This window comes from Pseudopodoces humilis, chromosome 9 (genome assembly GCF_049639895.1).
Source record: "Pseudopodoces humilis isolate 2021_Gansu_Grassland_sample_001 chromosome 9, ASM4963989v1, whole genome shotgun sequence".
NCBI classification, from domain to species: Eukaryota; Metazoa; Chordata; class Aves; order Passeriformes; family Paridae; genus Pseudopodoces; species Pseudopodoces humilis.
The window spans coordinates 1,148,347-1,165,342 of NC_142208.1; the positions used below are offsets into that span (position 1 = coordinate 1,148,347).

Consider the following 16,996-nt stretch of genomic DNA (forward strand, 5'->3'; position numbering starts at 1 on the left):
GAAAAGGAAGAAGTGCCCATATTTCTTAACGGAGTAATTTGTAGGAAGTTAATATCCTCAGCACATCATGCCAGGAAAGAAAATGATCCACTGTGTTCACAGAAAACTCCTTAGGGCCTAAAGCAGATGCAAGGTTAATTTGGTTACATACAACTTGAAAATGATTGCTCTACATTTTATTTATGTTAGTTGGTTAGATCACTTAAGACAGTTTTGGAGTAGAGGAAAAAAGAGATGCTAATTGCCTCTATCAGCATTATTTGATTTCATCTGTAGGCCATCATGGCCATGCTTTAAATTTCTTGCAGCATACCATGACTTCTTTTGGACAGCAATGATTCTAGAAAAAAAAATCCATATGAAAAACTGCTGCCTAAACTCAGCTGTCTATAAACAATAATGGACAGTGCCATCAGCTTGCAATATTTAAAAATTTAACTCTGTTCTGCAGCATTTTGTTCTGCAGTCAACACCTTCCACATTAACGTGATGCCCTGAAAGTGTAATGGCGATGCCTTCATGCCTTTCTAGCCCCATTACTTCCCTCTGCTACAGCAGCCACTCCCTGATTCTTACACGATTCTGCCTTCCTAAAAAAGACACAGGCCTGTTCTCAGTATCAAGGGTAAAACACCGATGGCTTAGTTTTCCCTTGGAACACCAGAACCAGTTCTTGCCACCCACAAGGGAAAATGATCCGCTTGGTTGGTGAGGAATCAGAGAAACTCCAGCTTTACACTGGCTTTAATGAGACGGGAATTTGATCTATAAAGCAATTTGCTGAGACCTGGGAGAAGAAAAGCTGAAGGAGATGAAACCCTAGCAGGCTGTTTGGTGCTGCCCAGCCCCCGGGGAGGTGGTTGGTACCTGGCTCCCAGCCTCTGGCACGTCTCACCCTGGGACAGAACAGCCAGCTGAGAGCTCTGCTTGGCACAGCAGGGCAGTGGCAGAGAGCAGAGTGGCCCTGTCAGAGCAGGGGAAGGTGACAAAGGTAAGGAAGGGATCTTGGAGGGGGCACTCAGCACCCTCAGCTCCCTGTGAGAGCTCCCGGAATGCTGCAGCTCCGCGCTGCTCTGAAGCTGCATGGAACAAACAGCCCCGCAGCACCTGAGAACAAGGCACCAGTGCAAGGAGGAGCAGCTTCAGCCACCAAATTCCTTTCTTACCACAGCTAACCTTCAAGCAACCTCCCCAGCACAGACATTTTAGATGAAAACACACAACATCTACCACTCCAGTTCCAAAATAAGATATTGCCAAGGCTGTTTATCCCACCACAGCGATTTCCAGCTTTTTCTACTTTGTGGCTGCCACATTTTCCTCCTCTCACCCCCAAGTCTGACAAATCCCTGTCTCCTCAAAACTCTGCTGTAATGTCTAAACTTTTGGCCACTGCTGTCTCCTTGGTCTCCTGAAGAAAGCAGAAGAGTTTGTCTGCTAAAATTTTTTGCAGCCTCTCCATCTTTTCTCTCTGATCCCTGGAAACTGTTGGTCAAAGGCATAATCAGCAGTAAAATGGAATGGCTAAATGATCATGGATGTAATCACCAGCATTTTGGGATATCTGCTGGTCCTTTAATTAACATTCTATAAGATTTCAGACAAGATGCATTTTCTGAACCTTGTTTTTTTCAGCAAATTGAATATATCTAAGGATTGGCTACACCCTTATTTACTACTTGCTGGTTTTTAAAATTCCATTTTCAATAGAAGCAGGAATGCAAACTCTGGGCTTAAAACATGCACAAATCCAGCTCTGGGAAAACTGATTTTTCTTTTACAGGTAATACAAGATTTCCCCCAGCAAAGGCAGTTTTGTAATGACTTGAGCAAGGAGCTCAAGAGCTACCTGAGAAGTGCATCCAAGTGTAGCTGTAGGGCTCTTGGTCTGAGGCTTCACAAGTCACAGCAAGAGACATTTGATCAAATGCCTCCTGGTCTAGACAGGAGATTTCCTCATGCAAAACAGCTAATTGATATTTCTAATTGAATCCAGGGGATCAGGAGAAAGTTCATAATCACATCAAACTAGAAATGTTCATTTATGTAGGAATATGCTGGTTTTATTGCATAATCTGTTTCATCTTCTAAGAATTACAATGTAATATATTTTGCATTCTCAGTTACACCTCAGCAAGAAATCTGTCCAAGTTTAACCTGAAGTTAATTATTCTGAAAATATTTCCCTTTCTTCCTAATTTTCTCTTTTAGTAGGTATAGTTCCCCTTACTTACTTATGAACTACAATATACGGCATTCATTTCTATAACTAGCAGGTGACTAATATTTGAACACAAAATCCCCAAAAATTTGATGTGTTTTAGTGATTTCTTTTGATCAACAGCATGCAAGAGTATAATTTTTTTTTTGACAGGGACTTAGAGGAATTACATGTTTGATTTCTTTTGCTGCCTGTGAAAAAACTCAGCATCATTACACTGTGCAGACCCCCGATACCTAATCCGTGCCTGCAAACCAAATTCAGACTGTTTCAGGATGCCCTAGGTTTACTTAGGCTTTTTTATTTTTGCTTGTTGTAGAATTAGTCTAAAAGTGGCTGCAAATAGCCCAGGATAGGAGTGGTCTTGCTGAGACCTGTGCCCCTCTCACCCTGCAGGAATACAGGATTTCAAGCTTTGAGCAGAGGCTGATGAACGAAATCGAATTTCGCCTTGAGCGGACACCGGTGGATGAATCAGATGATGAAGTCCAACACGAGGAAATCCCTACAGGCAAATACATAGCTCCCATCTTTGATAAGAGACTCAAGCATTTTCGGGTAATGGAAGGATCTCCTATCACATTCACCTGTAAAATAGTTGGAATACCCATTCCCAAGGTATGTCACTCTCACTGCAACTGGTAAAGGAATAAAACCCAACCCCACGCTAGTTTCTGTACATCCCTCCCAAGCACGTGGCTCTGTGGAGAGAGCTCCCAAATGAATCATTTCTAAAATAACAGTATCTGCTCCTGAGCATGCATCAGGCCTTCAGGTCCAACTACCTGGCTCCAGCAGATGCAGAACTGCACAGCCCCCAGAACTTTCCAGAAAGATGAGAACTGATCTAACCAGAAACATGCCTAGAGCCAAGAAAAGACAACCTGACAGGCCCAGCTATGATATGCAGCTGCCCGAGTTCAACCTGGAAACATCCTGTTATTATAACTGATCTGTGAACTTTATAATATTCTAAAATTTTATTAGCTATCTCTCAACTTCTGTTATTTTGCTAGTCACAGTTACGTCATGGGGATGTGTCTGATCACTACAGGTCTACTGGTTCAAGGATGGAAAGCAGATTTCAAAGAAAAACTCCCATTTCAAAATGAACAGAGAGGAAGATGGAACATGTTCTTTATACATTGAAGCTGCTACTAATGATGATGATGGCAACTACACGATCATGGCTGCAAACCCCCAAGTAAAGTGTTTTATTTTCTTTTACAAAAATGCTTGTTTCATCTTTTTCTAATATATGTTCATAGGAACACAGATTAGGCCACATACTTGGTCATCAAGTGGTGATTATTATCACAAATCAGGTGCTTCAGAGCATAGGAGAGGAAACCATGATGATGACTGATGAAACTACTCCCCTGTTATACAGACAGTGAAAAGCACTAAGGACATTTTTTCATGTTGGTAACTCATGCCCTATCTCCCTCCCACTCCCAGCTGCTGATGGGTACCTTTTGAGACGTGCTGACAAGACAGACATGATGTTTCAGGCAGAAAGAATAGAGCAGGGACAAACAAATAGTTACACCAAATTTGGAACTGTTACCAAATACAAATATATTCTTTATCCAGGATGCAAAGGTGCAGATCTGCAAACAGTCCCACTCCCTTACACCATTCTCCTTGACCCCATGTGCTAGCTACAAGTACATTCATCAGGCAACTTTTTCCAGCTTAAATGCTTCTCTTTTTTTAGAAGATTCTTCTTTTCAGTTTCTATATGGCTGCATTTTGAAGTAGGCCAGCACAAAGGTAGCAGCAGTACCTGTGGCATGAATAAATAAGCAGGGACAGGCACCACTGCTAAATGCATTGCCACAGCCTGGAGGAGTTTGAGAACCTACTGCCTCAACTGCAGGCTAACATTACAATAACATATATAATAACATATATAACATAATAGCATTTGCTTTGGGGAAGTGGTATTCTCACTATGGTTCAGCTACTTTATAAAAATAAATCCTAATGCACTGTAAGTGTTCAATGTTTCTACTTTAAAATGAAATAAGCCATTAACCAACTATTAATTCTGTTTCCATTGTGAATTGCAGGGGAGGATCAGTTGCTCGGGACACCTGATGGTTCAGAGTGTCCCTTTTCGGGGACGAATATCAACAACTCAGCCTCACAGGTGAAAGAAAAAAGTCAAAAAGTCCTGCAGACCTTCTTTGTGCTTTTAATGAAGGCATCCAAAATAACCACTGCATTCATTGAACTTCAGTTCTCAATCATAAAATGGAAATAACAGCAGCAGTTCCCTCCCAGCAGGTCACTTCTATGTTTTTGAAGGTCATCCTCAAATACAGGGAAGTTTAAGTAGGATTTCATTTACTTCTTGTAGTGGAGCTAAAGGGATGGATTAGCAAAATGAAATTCAGCCAAAAAAAGCAAAAAGAAGCAGAGGCCAGCTTGGGAATCTAAGGATACTACATTATATAGTTAATTTGATAATCTTTCTAAATGGAAAATATGCAAGAATTAAATGACAATCAGCCCATTTCTTTCTGCCCTTTTATGTAACTCAAGCAATCTCTCCATCCTTTTCCTCAGTTTCTTCCTTTTTTTTTTTTTTTTTTCTTAAGCATTTGGGGAAAAAAAATTGACTTGCAAACACACACATGTGATTTTTGTGTTGCAGAACACGACCCCGGGTGCCAGAAGGAGACAAAGAGGCAGTTCAAGAACGCTTTTTCAGGCCATACTTCCTCCAGGCTCCAGGTGACATGGTGGCACACGAAGGGCGGCTCTGTAGGTTGGATTGTAAGGTATGAACTGCTTCCTGTGCTCACTCTCACTTTCCCTACCTCTCTACAGGTAGTGCTGTGTGTTTTCATGTTCTCTGTTGCATCCATGAGCATCTTCCATTCAAGTTCAAATGCTTCATTTTAAAAACTATTTCTTAATGCCATTGTCCTTGAGATGATTCCAGGGATTTCTTTTGAGCAAATATTGTTCAAAACAATACGAAGATGAAGAACACAGAAAACACAACCCAGAAACAGAATGCTCACTTACAAGATTGTTCAAATTACTAGATATGTTCACTGTGTCCTTTACCAGTATGAACTCCAGAAGTTCTGCTCCATTATCAGATTCTTGAACATAATCCAGAACAGCACAAAACCGTGAGAAAGAGAGGATTCAGCACGTTGCTTTGTGTTCAAACAAATGTCCCCATTGTATTGGACTGAATTACTGAAGATTAGCACTCCCTGAAAAGAGGGAACTGAGCCCAGCTCATTTGATGCTTCCCCAGCAGGCACAGAGGCAGAAACATCCTCATTTACTGATTGAAATCCTGGCATGAAAGAGCTGTCAGAGGTTAGAGTACACAGAGTGAACATCCTGTTACTGAACACCTTTAAGAGAATCATCTGTCCAACATTTTCTGCTAGCCCCTCCACGTCCCTGCAGCGCAGCAAAGGTGACAGCGCTGCCACTGACCTCCCTACCCTGAAGAAGGGTAGAGGCTCTGAGGCACAAGTCAGTGCCCTGAAGATGAGCAAGACTCATTACCAATTAATTTATGATGCAGAGTTTACGAGGATCATGCCAAAGAATTTGGTTATTCCTAGCTCTGCTCTCCTGGCAGAGCTTGGGAAGCCTTCAAGCATGTCTGGCATTGCACAGACCTGGGGAGAGCAAGTCCCACTTCCCTCTTTCTCTGCTTTGTAAAATGCTATGTGGAAAGCAGTATTTTAGACATGAGTAAGTATTGCTCCCTATTGAAAAGGTTTTTAATACTACAATACGGTCTAATCTACCAAAAAATACTTAATTTGTAGTGTTCTAAAGCATGCAAGTTCAACAGCTATGAAGAGTTGTATCATTCTTCATCAAATTTTACAAAATACAAAGTAATTTGTATAGAACTTTTTCTTCATCTGTTAAATTCTGCAGGATTTTAGATCGAGCAATTTGATTTATATTCAGCATCAAAAAAAGGAAAAACTAGCAGATTATTAAGAGTCTTTTGTGAATCTCATATTCTAATTTCATATTTCAAACTAAGTTTCTTCCTTTCTGACTAAGAAAAATATAGATTTTTAATATATTTTTTAATCTTTTTGTTGGTTGTTTTCTGGTTTTCTCCCTTTTGAAAGCAGTCAGCAGAGAAACAAAAACAGAAATAATTTTTAAAAAACGAACCACCATTCTGGTCTAGATTTTGACATGATTCAGCTGGCATTTGTGAAAAGGCTTAGCTCTGAATTTGCTAACTTCTCTCTGTCGGTTGGACATTTGTCTCGAGCTGTTTCCCTGTCTCTCAGGTGAGTGGGTTACCAACTCCAGACCTGACGTGGCTGCTGAATGGCAAACCTGTGCTCCCAGATGGCAGACACAAGATGCTGGTCAGGGAGACTGGAGTGCACTCTCTGCTCATCGATCCTCTCTCCCAAAGTGATGCTGGAACTTACACTTGCCTTGCCACCAACAAAACAGGACAAAATTCATTTAGTCTGGAGCTCACTGTTGTAGGTGAGAAGCACTGAAAAACTAATTTCAATGATAAAGTTATCTGTATGCATTTCTTCAAACTGACCTTGCATTGTTTCCCTACAGACAAGTATAGATAAATAATGCACTGAGAGTAGGAGAATCCAACAGCTGTAGATACAGATATGTAATTTATATTTTTATATATATATATATATATATATTCCTCCTCAGATGATGGAGGGAAATGCACCTGGTGCTCAGATGAGTGCACTCCTGTTACTAAGAGAGTGCCATAAGAATTCTGCCTCATTATCATCCTTTCTCTCTTATCTGGGCAAAAGGACATTCTTAACTTTCTTCCCAGAAAATCCTCAGGATTTGAACTCATATATATGTGAAGGTATTCCAGATCTCAGCCCAAATTTTATTGGTTTAAAAATGTTTCTAAGTAGAAAAATTTAATCTGAATACTGCTCTTTAATAAAGCCTTAAAGTAAGGGAGATATTGAAATTCATAGATGTGGCATTAATTTCCTGCAATGGCAGTATGTTTAGACCCATTAGACATGCATATGTTGTTTTATGAACTACAGTTCTGCCTGTTATTTACTTTATGTTCCCTTACAGAGGTTATATCGTGGCATTTCACTTCCCTTCCAACACCCCACTAAAAACTCACAACCTACTTTGGTATCACAAGAGTAACTTTCATCGTGTTCTTCCATGCTACCCAAAGAGAAACAAAGAATAAAATATCTCTTTTTTTTCCAGCAAAGGAAGTAAAAAGAGCCCCCATGTTTCTGGAGAAGCTTCAGAACTGTGGTGTTCCAGAAGGCTACCCTGTCAGATTAGAGTGCAGAGTTGTGGGAATGCCTCCTCCCATATTTTACTGGAAGAAAGATAATGAGACCATCCCATCAAACAGAGAGAGGATGAGGTACTGTACCATGACATCCACGCCTGAAGCTTCTTGTGGCTGGACCAGCTGCTCCCATGAAAACCTCTGTGATAAGTACAGATGCCGGTGCTTTGTAACAACTCCTTTCACCCCATAAAGCTGTATAAATCTTGCTTCCCTGAGGGGTGAGCAATGGCTGTTTCTGCCTCAGAGAGCGGGGACAGAGCCTGTGGACCACAGGCCAGACAGAATTCATGAATCTCCTTCTCAAACACACTCTGAGAGGGTATTTTAATGCAGGGCAGCACCTTATTCTCTCTGGTTTTTCCCAGTTTAGCTCCAACAAGGTATGAATTCAAACTCAGAACAGCTTCAGTGCCCCAAAGCATGGGATAATAGAGAGTTTATCAAGTCAGACAGAGAAACTTAAGCAAGTTGGTCACAAACAGAGGCAAAGACTTTGATCCATGCTTACAAAATACAAGGTTCCAGTTCATCTCTTGCAGTCAAACACATCACTATTTTTTAACTTCCACAAAAAACAGCTGATGAAATAATGTGCCTGGCTGTAACTAATGATAAATTGTTTGTTTTGGTTTTTTTTTTTTAAGATTTCTACTTCAGCATATATCTGATCTTTAGTATTTTTTTAACTTGGTTCCAACTAACAGCTCAGTGCAGTCACTGGATCTTTGAGATCAGCTTCAAGAAGTATCACTCTTCCCACACATAGCTAAAGGCTGTCAGTACAGAAAGCTGGCTCTGCACAGCACCTCTTAGGGATGGACACCAATCAACTCTTAGAAAACTCTTTCAGTGAAACTGAAACACACTGAGACTGCTGTCCCTCTCCAAAAACCACAATTAACTCTGACCCTCTACAGTCTATATGGTTTGGGCCCAGTCCTGTTTAATTTCTCTATAGGTAACCTGCAGGAGGGGATAGAGTCTGCCATTAGCAAACTCATGGATGACACCATGTAGATGTTCCCATTTCATAGGGATTGTGGTTATACACTGTAGTTACAGGAAAATTAACAACTGTCCTAAAATGCCATACTTCCAGTTGTTTCACAAAAGGTTAGAAAACAAATTTTTGCTTCAGCTCAGCAGGGGAATGTCTAAGGGAAACCTCCCACACCTCAGGGTACCAGGAGCAAGCTCTGGGGTTGGGACAGCTCTGCTGTTTCAGCCAGTTGAGACCAGAAACCCCAAAGGCTTCCAGTGGCTCTGGACAGACCCACAGGAAGCATCATCCCTGTTTGTCCCTATCCTGCCTCACTGCCTTCCTGCCTGAAGCCAAGAGAGGTTTTTGTATCTCAACAAAGGGTAAATGCTCCCTTTTTTGTTAGAGCTGCTAGAAGCACAAAATGTCCTCTTGTCCTGCATGTTCGTGGTATCCTCCCAATTCCTACAGAAACAAAATCTCAAATTTCAGAATGTCCTGGAACTTCAAGTGTTCTGAAGTGCTCATCTCACAGCTCTTCCTTTATAATGAGAGAAATACTTGCATTGATAAAAAGGACCGGCCTCAGCCTAGAGAGCAGAGGAGTCTCCGTTCTGTTGTATCGTGCTGAAAAGTTTTTCCTGGAAATTGCAGCCACAGTTTTAGATCACTGGAGAGCAAAGGAAGTGGAGGGAACAATGAAGCAGGTTTCTTTTAGTGTGTTGGCTAAACAAATCTTTCTGATTTTCCTACTTGGTCATTTTCTCATAGACAAGGGTGCCCCAAGAAAGTTTCCCCACTGGCTCTGGTTGCTGTTGTGAAAAATATCACAACTTTGTACAAGTGCTCCTGGTATTTAGTAATGTTCTTGTTCCAGCTTCTGAACCAGCAAAGAATACAGAATGATTGTGCAGCAGGTTTAGCTCGTTAGCATTCAATAAATCATGCTAATATTAAGATATACAGAGTAGCAATTCAGCTCCCACAGTCACACCATGGCTGTGCACAACAGAGGAGCCAGAACAGATCTGAGATTTCCTCATCCTTGTTTGAGGCTGTATGAAAGCAAATCTATTGACTACACACTGCTACCTCCTTGTGACTAGAGATGACAACATATCCATTTGTATTTCATACATGTATTTTAAAATCTGAAAGCTGATGTGCTCTACAGAAATGTTAACTCCCAAACACTTGTTTTCCAGCATGCATCAAGATACAACAGGGTATGTCTGCCTCCTGATCCAGCCTGCCAAGAAAGCAGATGCTGGCTGGTACACCTTGTCTGCAAAGAACGAAGCTGGCATCGTCTCCTGTACTGCTCGACTCGACATATACGGTAGGTATTGGCTGGGAAAGAAAACAAGGCCACTCTTAGTCTGGGTTTTGCAGGGATTAGAAACCAGCCACAGCATGGCCACAGCTCAATAAGGCCCCAGAAGAGATCTAATGATACAGCTAAACGGCCAAGGAGCTCTGCTGTGTCAGGGTAAAGGAGAGTAAGGACAAAAATCCAAAGCAGGAGTTTCACACAATATCCTCTACTCCCATTTTCCACCTCCCAGAATCCCTAGACACACAAGCATGTATTTTCAAGTTGAACCTTAACTCTCCTGCCTCTGATGTGTCTGTGCTACAGCCCTGACCCGACAGAGTAATTACGAATTTATTTAACAATAAATTGCACACAAGAAAGCAGAGCCCTTCTCCCACAGAGCACAGGGGTTGCAAACCAAGCCTAACTGATGGGGGCTACTTTACATCCAATACATTTGTCTAGGATTCAAAAGGCCCCAGCCCTCTTCAAGAACTACAGCACATCATTTAATTGTTATCTCTTCAAGGTGGAATGGAAAAAGCAGTGTATTTTGATCACTTAAGCAGCATAATGAAACGGAAAGCACGTTCCACAAACTGAATTTATATATATATATATATTCCACAAACTGGTTGGATTAGAACCAGACCCTTAAAGGAAAAAAAAACAAAAAGAAAAAGCTCATGTTTTCAAACTCATATTTCTATTTTGTTTTTTAAACCCCACCTAATTATCAGAAGTCACCAGTGCATCTCTGTCAGCCTTCTGCCACCTCGTGGTGATTGGGCAATAGTGATGGAAGGTTCAAGAGAGGGCTAAGGAGAGGCTGATTTAAGAAAGGTGAAACAAAATTTAAAAATTCTTTAGGTATCTAAATGTTGAAAGACATAAATTTTCAAATGAAGGATTCAAGGCAAAAACAGGAAAACCACAGAGATCAGGAAATGCTCCCCAATTCCAACCACATTTTCTAGGATATGCAACTCACACCCCAAAGTGAGTGACAGGAGTAATTTTATTTTGTGCTGTTTTGAATGGGTGGGGTCGAGAGGTTGAAGGTGTGATCTGATATCTGCAATTCTGGGTGCAAAGTAAAACAATAATGAGTAAATAATGAGTTCAAGTAGAAACAAATTGGGCACTGCAAGAAAAAAGGAGGCTCTTTTTAAAATACTTCCAGATAGGGTCAAAATTCAGCATGGAAAGAAATTTCCTGTCAACGCTTAACATGTAGATTGTTGTCTCCCAATTAAGATACTCAGGGCATTGGAGCCTGAGCTTGACTTCCATTTTCATACCCTTTTATTTTATAGACAGATGTCTATCTAATTTGGGTGCAGACCCATAGAGATAAACACTGGGAAAGATAATATAATTTTCCCTTGTCTGAAGTGTTTTAGAGATAACTACTACTAGGCATTATGTAATATAGTATTTTTACAAAATTTTAGCAGTATTTGTTCCTATAGGAACATGTAGAATGCTACTTTGAAATTACTGAATATGTCTTTGGATTAAATTTCTTTCAGTATTTTAAAAAAATCTAGATAACATGTGAGTAGTTGTAACCACTGCATGGCAATAAAAATTGTAATCACTTCCTTGAAGAAAAGCCATCCAGAGGATGAAGCAGTACAGAATCAGAGCCCTGGCCACTTTGTTCATCTCTGTTCATGTACGTTTTTAGTTTTGATTACAAAGGCTTTAGAGGAAGCTCCAAAGATTCAATCATTCAATTTTGGACTTTGTGAAATCCATGCAAACATTGCCATTGAATTGAACAGGGACAAAAATTTTACCTGTAGCCTTCAATCGAATTACTGAACATACAAACAATGCCAATGATAATATTTGAAAGAGCAGAGACCCTAACCCAGAAAGAACAATGCTGTGCCCTCCTCAGGGATGTTGGAAGCAACTTTCCAGGGGTGTGTAATGATTTCTACTGTTTCTTTGTGACCTGAACTGGAGGTTTATACAGCTCACTGTGTTTCTGTCGCTGCAGCTCAGTGGCACCGTCAAATTCCACAAGCACTCAAGCTCCGTCCCGGTGGCAGCCGCTACACAAACCTCAGCCAAGGACTCGACATCTTCTCTGCCTATCCAGCTCCTGAGAGCCCCATGCTGTTTTCATCCCCAACCCAAAAGTTGGTGGAGAGTGAAGAACTTTGAAAAACAAACACTCGTTCCAGTTGCACCTGCGGAGATACTTAGAACTGTGAAAAAACTAAATAATAATAATAATAATAATAATAATGATAATAATAAAAAAAAGAGGGACAACTCACGATGCTCAAGGTTTACAAGCAACTCGTTTGTAATTAAGTGTTCTGCTGCTGCAAATGCTGCAAGTAATATATGGTACAAGACTTTTGCATATGATTTTAATGCAGGATAATTGTGGTATGGAGTGTTGTGCAATAAATTCAGTACTGTGTAGTTTGCTAAGAATTACATAGTAAACATAGTTTTCAGCACCTAAAAGCCAATACCACTTTTACTTCTTGAATTAGAGCTACTGCACTGTAGCTGCCATGGTAAGGATTGATGATGATTAGCTGGATTACTGCCAGTGAAAACACTGACATTACAGTAACACCAATCCTGAATGAGGGGTAAACAACAAGACTTTGAATGTAATTTTAAAAACATGACAAATAATCACAAAGCACAAGTTAAATGGAAAAGATGTAACTCATTTTTATATACGATTATTATGCCAGCCTATTCTAGAATTTTTGAACTCCAGACTAGATAAATATAGCATTTCATGTAGGTACAGGTGTATATCCTAAATATTTATATCTCTGTGTGTGTACTCTTGGTGTAAGGGTTCATAAAATAAGGTGCAGGGTGTGTGCATAAGGCACATAGCAAATGGGAATTCCTCTTGTCTGAAGCATGCTCTCTTGAGCCCCTAGCTGAAACTATTTTCCAGATGTGCCTCATACTTTTTTCTTTACCATGTTAGTGATCCTTTGATTTTGGAGGATACCAAACCTTGTCACTTCATGGCTTTTAAATATCAGTCTCTTTTTCCTTATTTTTAATGTGCATCTACCATCCAGCTCATTTTATAGTTAAATGAAAAGGAACTATGACCTGGTAAATTTTCACCACCATTTAGGAAGCAATCACAAGTGTGGTGTCTAATAGGAAGACAGAAAATTCTGTTAATATACAAAAGTTATAACATTAAGGAACTGTTATATGCAAAAAGCTAAAAAACCCCAACAGTTATAATAAATAAGGCAAATAAATGAAAGCTCAAGAGAAGGTGTTAAGTGACAACACTTAATGATTGATTTAAATATATTTGGCATCTATATAGTTACATTAATACCTCCAGTTGTTAGAATCTGTGAATGTTTAAGATGTTTTCCTGCATCTTTAAATTACTGCTAAATTTCTCCTCTAGACATTGTTTTCAAGCACTTCTTTCTTACTGCTTTCAACGTGGCTGCAGAATGCAACAGTCAGGATCAAAGCCACAGAGATGAAAAAAAAATTTAACAGATACCTTCATTTTAGACTGTGTCTTGGGTTACTTCAAATTTAAAATTTTAACTTAAAAAAATTCCATATGCAAAGAAAACAACGAAGAGTTATGTTAAAAGCAAAAGAATATTGGATATAGCCAGAGACTGAGAAAGAGAATCCTTTTCACTGAGCTTCCCACAAATACAGCTTCTGTAGTTCCTAACTCTTGATTCCCTCAGGATTTAGAGGAAGTGAATTTCTTGTGCTGTTTTACTTCCCACCTGAGTGAACACAATAAACAAAACCATGATTATAACTCTCATATTTTTGTTAGAAATCTCAGCCAACCCAACCCAGACTGGACATACCAGAAAGCTAAAACACAAACTTATCCTAAGAGTTAAAAAAGCTGCAGGTATTTCCATGGGAAAGCAGATGTTGCCCATGTTGTATCTCTTCCCTGGCAAACAAAATAAAACTCGTGGCTATTAAAAGTGATGCATTGAGTTAAGAGACTTCAGCAATGAGATGCACAACTTAAGATGTACTGTGTGTCTGCTCCAGTTACCTTCAGCTGGCTTTAAGGATGGCATAACGATTCCAAAACTACCCCCAAAATTTCAATTTTCCAATATTAGTTACTACTCTTGGAAAAATTAATCCAAGAAATTTTATTGGATTTTGCTGGCTCAATTCAGTGCTATTGGGAAATGGAAAGGCAGGAAATTAAGACACAAAAGATCAAACTCACATCTACAGCCCTGGTCTTCCCATTATTTCACAAATCAGAGGGAGGGTTTGATCTCAAGTATTCCAGGTTGTATCCTGGCCATCAGGATTCATCCCCAAGCCCAGTCAAGAGGTTGCCTGCTTGGAAGTCCCCTGTGGCCCCTTTGCCTGGCTGAGAGTGAGGGGTTGGACCAGGCTGGACCCTGAGCTTTCTTCAGACTTAAATCACTCTATGCTTCCTAAATTATTTTATTTTCCACTGCCTAAATATCCTACCTGCATTAAGTTACCTGTCAGCTGAGTAGAAATTAAGAATTCAAGCAAGAAAAAACTTTTTCTTTTTGCTGGAATCTAACCTATTAGGCAAGGCCAGCTACAAGAGTTCTTCATAGAGTGAAGAAACAAGGAATGCCAGTACTCACCCCTGGCAAGTATCTGGTTCCAGTGCTGGAATCCTACTGATCAGTATTACTGACAGCAGCAGTGATTTTCACATTTTACAACATCAGGCATTGCTGACATCAAAAACTCAATGCAAATTAAAAGACAAAGTGCTCAGTGAAAACATGCAAACCATATCTCTTCACCTTTTCTCTGAAATATCAGTGGAGTGTCTCCAAACTCACATCATTATAACCTGAGCTGATATTTTGACAATTAAGTGGTACAATGTTAATGAAAATGCACATTCAGTTCTTTGGAAGTGGGAGGACAAGAAGCTGAAAGACCTTTCCCAAAGATCTGTGTAAGAAGGATTAATCCGTAGTCATTCAAGAAGGGGCCCCAGAAATCTCAGTGAGAGTCAGACTACAGAAAGCAGATCACCAAAAATGCGTTAGCTGAATTATAATATTCTCTCCTGATCGATATTTCCTGGCAAAAAGATCCAAACCCTTTGCATTTCCCTACAAAATGCAGAAGTCAACAACTGCAATTCCTTTTGGTAGCTCTGATAAAAACAAACCCATGCTCTGATCCCAAATGGTCTGTAGTTGTTACATGTTGATCTCTAACCGCTACAGGACATTTCTCCTCTGTGTGTACAGCGAGCCTGTAAATGCAGCTCGTGGGAATGGATGTCAATGCTGTTTAACAATGTGCTCACCACAAGGAAGAGCTTGCAAGAAAATGACACCAAAATTACATTTGTGTTGTTAAGTGGTGGAAAAGACGAGGGGGGATGGCCTTGTAGGACAGTGCTGTGTTGCCACACCGTGCCAGGATGTGCTAGAGCCACTCTTCTCCTTCCTGAGCAACCTGGCAGCTCATTGCTGGTCTTTACTGAATAACCAGTTCCACTTCACACTAACACAGCTTTTCATTCTCTTATTCAGGGCAGGCTACTGCAGCAACACAACTTAATGTTAGACCTTCCACTGAAGTCACTGTTAGTTATGAACCTCCACAAGTCCATGAAACCACCACAATGTGGAGCATTGTGTAAGTGTGATATACAAATGTTCAGCTTTGTAACCTCCCAAAGTTACAATCAGTTTGTCTAGGGATTCACATTCTTGTAGGTTTATTAATTCCCCATTTCCTCCTAGTCCTGGTTTTGCATACAACCAGTAAGAGGCACGATATATTGCAGACTAGAGCAGAAATAACATCTTTTGCGTTGCAGTTCTAGATTTCAGAAAGTATTATTTCTGCTTGAAACTTTTGGTCCAGAATGATGCAAACCCAGCCTGCAGCAGCGTTACATCTGGGTCTGCATGGATACCACTGGACCTCTTCCCTTAAAACCACTGGATTGAGTTCCCTGCTTCCATGTGGAAGGTGGAGCAACCCTTCTGAATGCCTTAAATCTGCTAACAAGAAGAGATGAGAGCACACACTGCAAAAAGGAAAACCCAAGTTTTTGCAGTTTTCATCCTGATACGTAAACAACTGCCAGCCTCAGTTGTTTACAGTAATTCTAGGTACTTCAACCAATAAATCTGATTCATACAGATTCATTTAAGAACAGTGTTCTTAACGCTATCAGGTTTAAAAGTGCTAGTTTCTGAAAAACATCTTTACAAAACCTACTGAAATATTTATACTGTTAATACTGGAGAAGTGATTCATTGATAATTGCTTTATTATTTCCAAATACAAAAATGTTCACTTTGAGCCTTAAAATTCTAGTTAATATTTCTTCTTGATCAAAGTTGATTTTTTTTACTTTTTTCCTAAAGTCATTTTCATTGGGAAGAAAAATGCTCATGTCAGTTTTATAGTATATTTTAAGTGCACTTGAAAGGAAAAAACCAGTAATGTAGTTCCCTTCATCTCACCTGAACTTAAATAAATGCTTCAGAGTTGCATACAAGACTGTGTCCTTCACATGTTCAAATAATTGTGAAAATGTGCAACAATGCCATAAGTTTTCTCAGAACCTTGCTGTGACAGCTGATTAATGAAATCAGACATTACATTATTTAGAAGAAAATCATAACTATTGTCAAGTTGTACACTGGCCATGCACCTATCAGGTAGCTAGAAGCTGTTTTGCTGCTTTTTTAAACAATTCTTGGTATCATTTCCCATTGGTTTTAAAATATATTCCTACCTACAGTCTGCCACAGCTGAACTCCATCGTGTCTCAAAATGAATCTGCCTGTTCCAGTGGCCCCACCCTGCCCTGGAATACCTGTTTCTGCATCCACACCAGCACTGCTGCAGCTCTCTGTGCACTCAGGCACAGGGCACTGATCTCTTCAACCCCTGGCTGTGCATCCAGAACCTGAAGAGGAAAAATCTGAATGAGGGCAAATCAAACACACAAACCGCACTCCAGCTCACTCTTCCCTATGCATGTCCTCAACACAAAGAATTGAGAATCTTCTTTGTGTAAGGGCCAATTAATACATTTAGGAATGGGTTTGAAAAAGCTGCAGATGCAAAACAAACTCTTGAAGGAAAGCTGGATCTCATAACTCAGATACAGAAGAGAACAGG

At 40.1% G+C, this 16,996-nt stretch overlaps 1 protein-coding gene across 3 annotated transcripts in view; it reads left to right on the top strand.

Moving 5' to 3' along the window:
• The window catches only part of MYPN (myopalladin), a 68,845-nt gene extending 52,478 nt beyond the window's left edge, over nt 1-16,367 (top strand). For all 3 annotated transcript variants that reach the window (XM_005530498.3, XM_014259249.2, XM_088059514.1), the window contains 8 exons: nt 2,618-2,839; nt 3,276-3,425; nt 4,294-4,373; nt 4,881-5,007; nt 6,514-6,721; nt 7,454-7,619; nt 9,732-9,865; nt 11,850-16,367. In XM_005530498.3, coding sequence (XP_005530555.2) covers nt 2,618-2,839; nt 3,276-3,425; nt 4,294-4,373; nt 4,881-5,007; nt 6,514-6,721; nt 7,454-7,619; nt 9,732-9,865; nt 11,850-12,016 — 1,254 coding nt within the window. In that variant the 3' untranslated portion in view covers nt 12,017-16,367. The remainder of the gene's footprint in view (nt 1-2,617; nt 2,840-3,275; nt 3,426-4,293; nt 4,374-4,880; nt 5,008-6,513; nt 6,722-7,453; nt 7,620-9,731; nt 9,866-11,849) is intronic.
• The last annotated feature ends 629 nt before the right edge of the window (nt 16,368-16,996 follow it).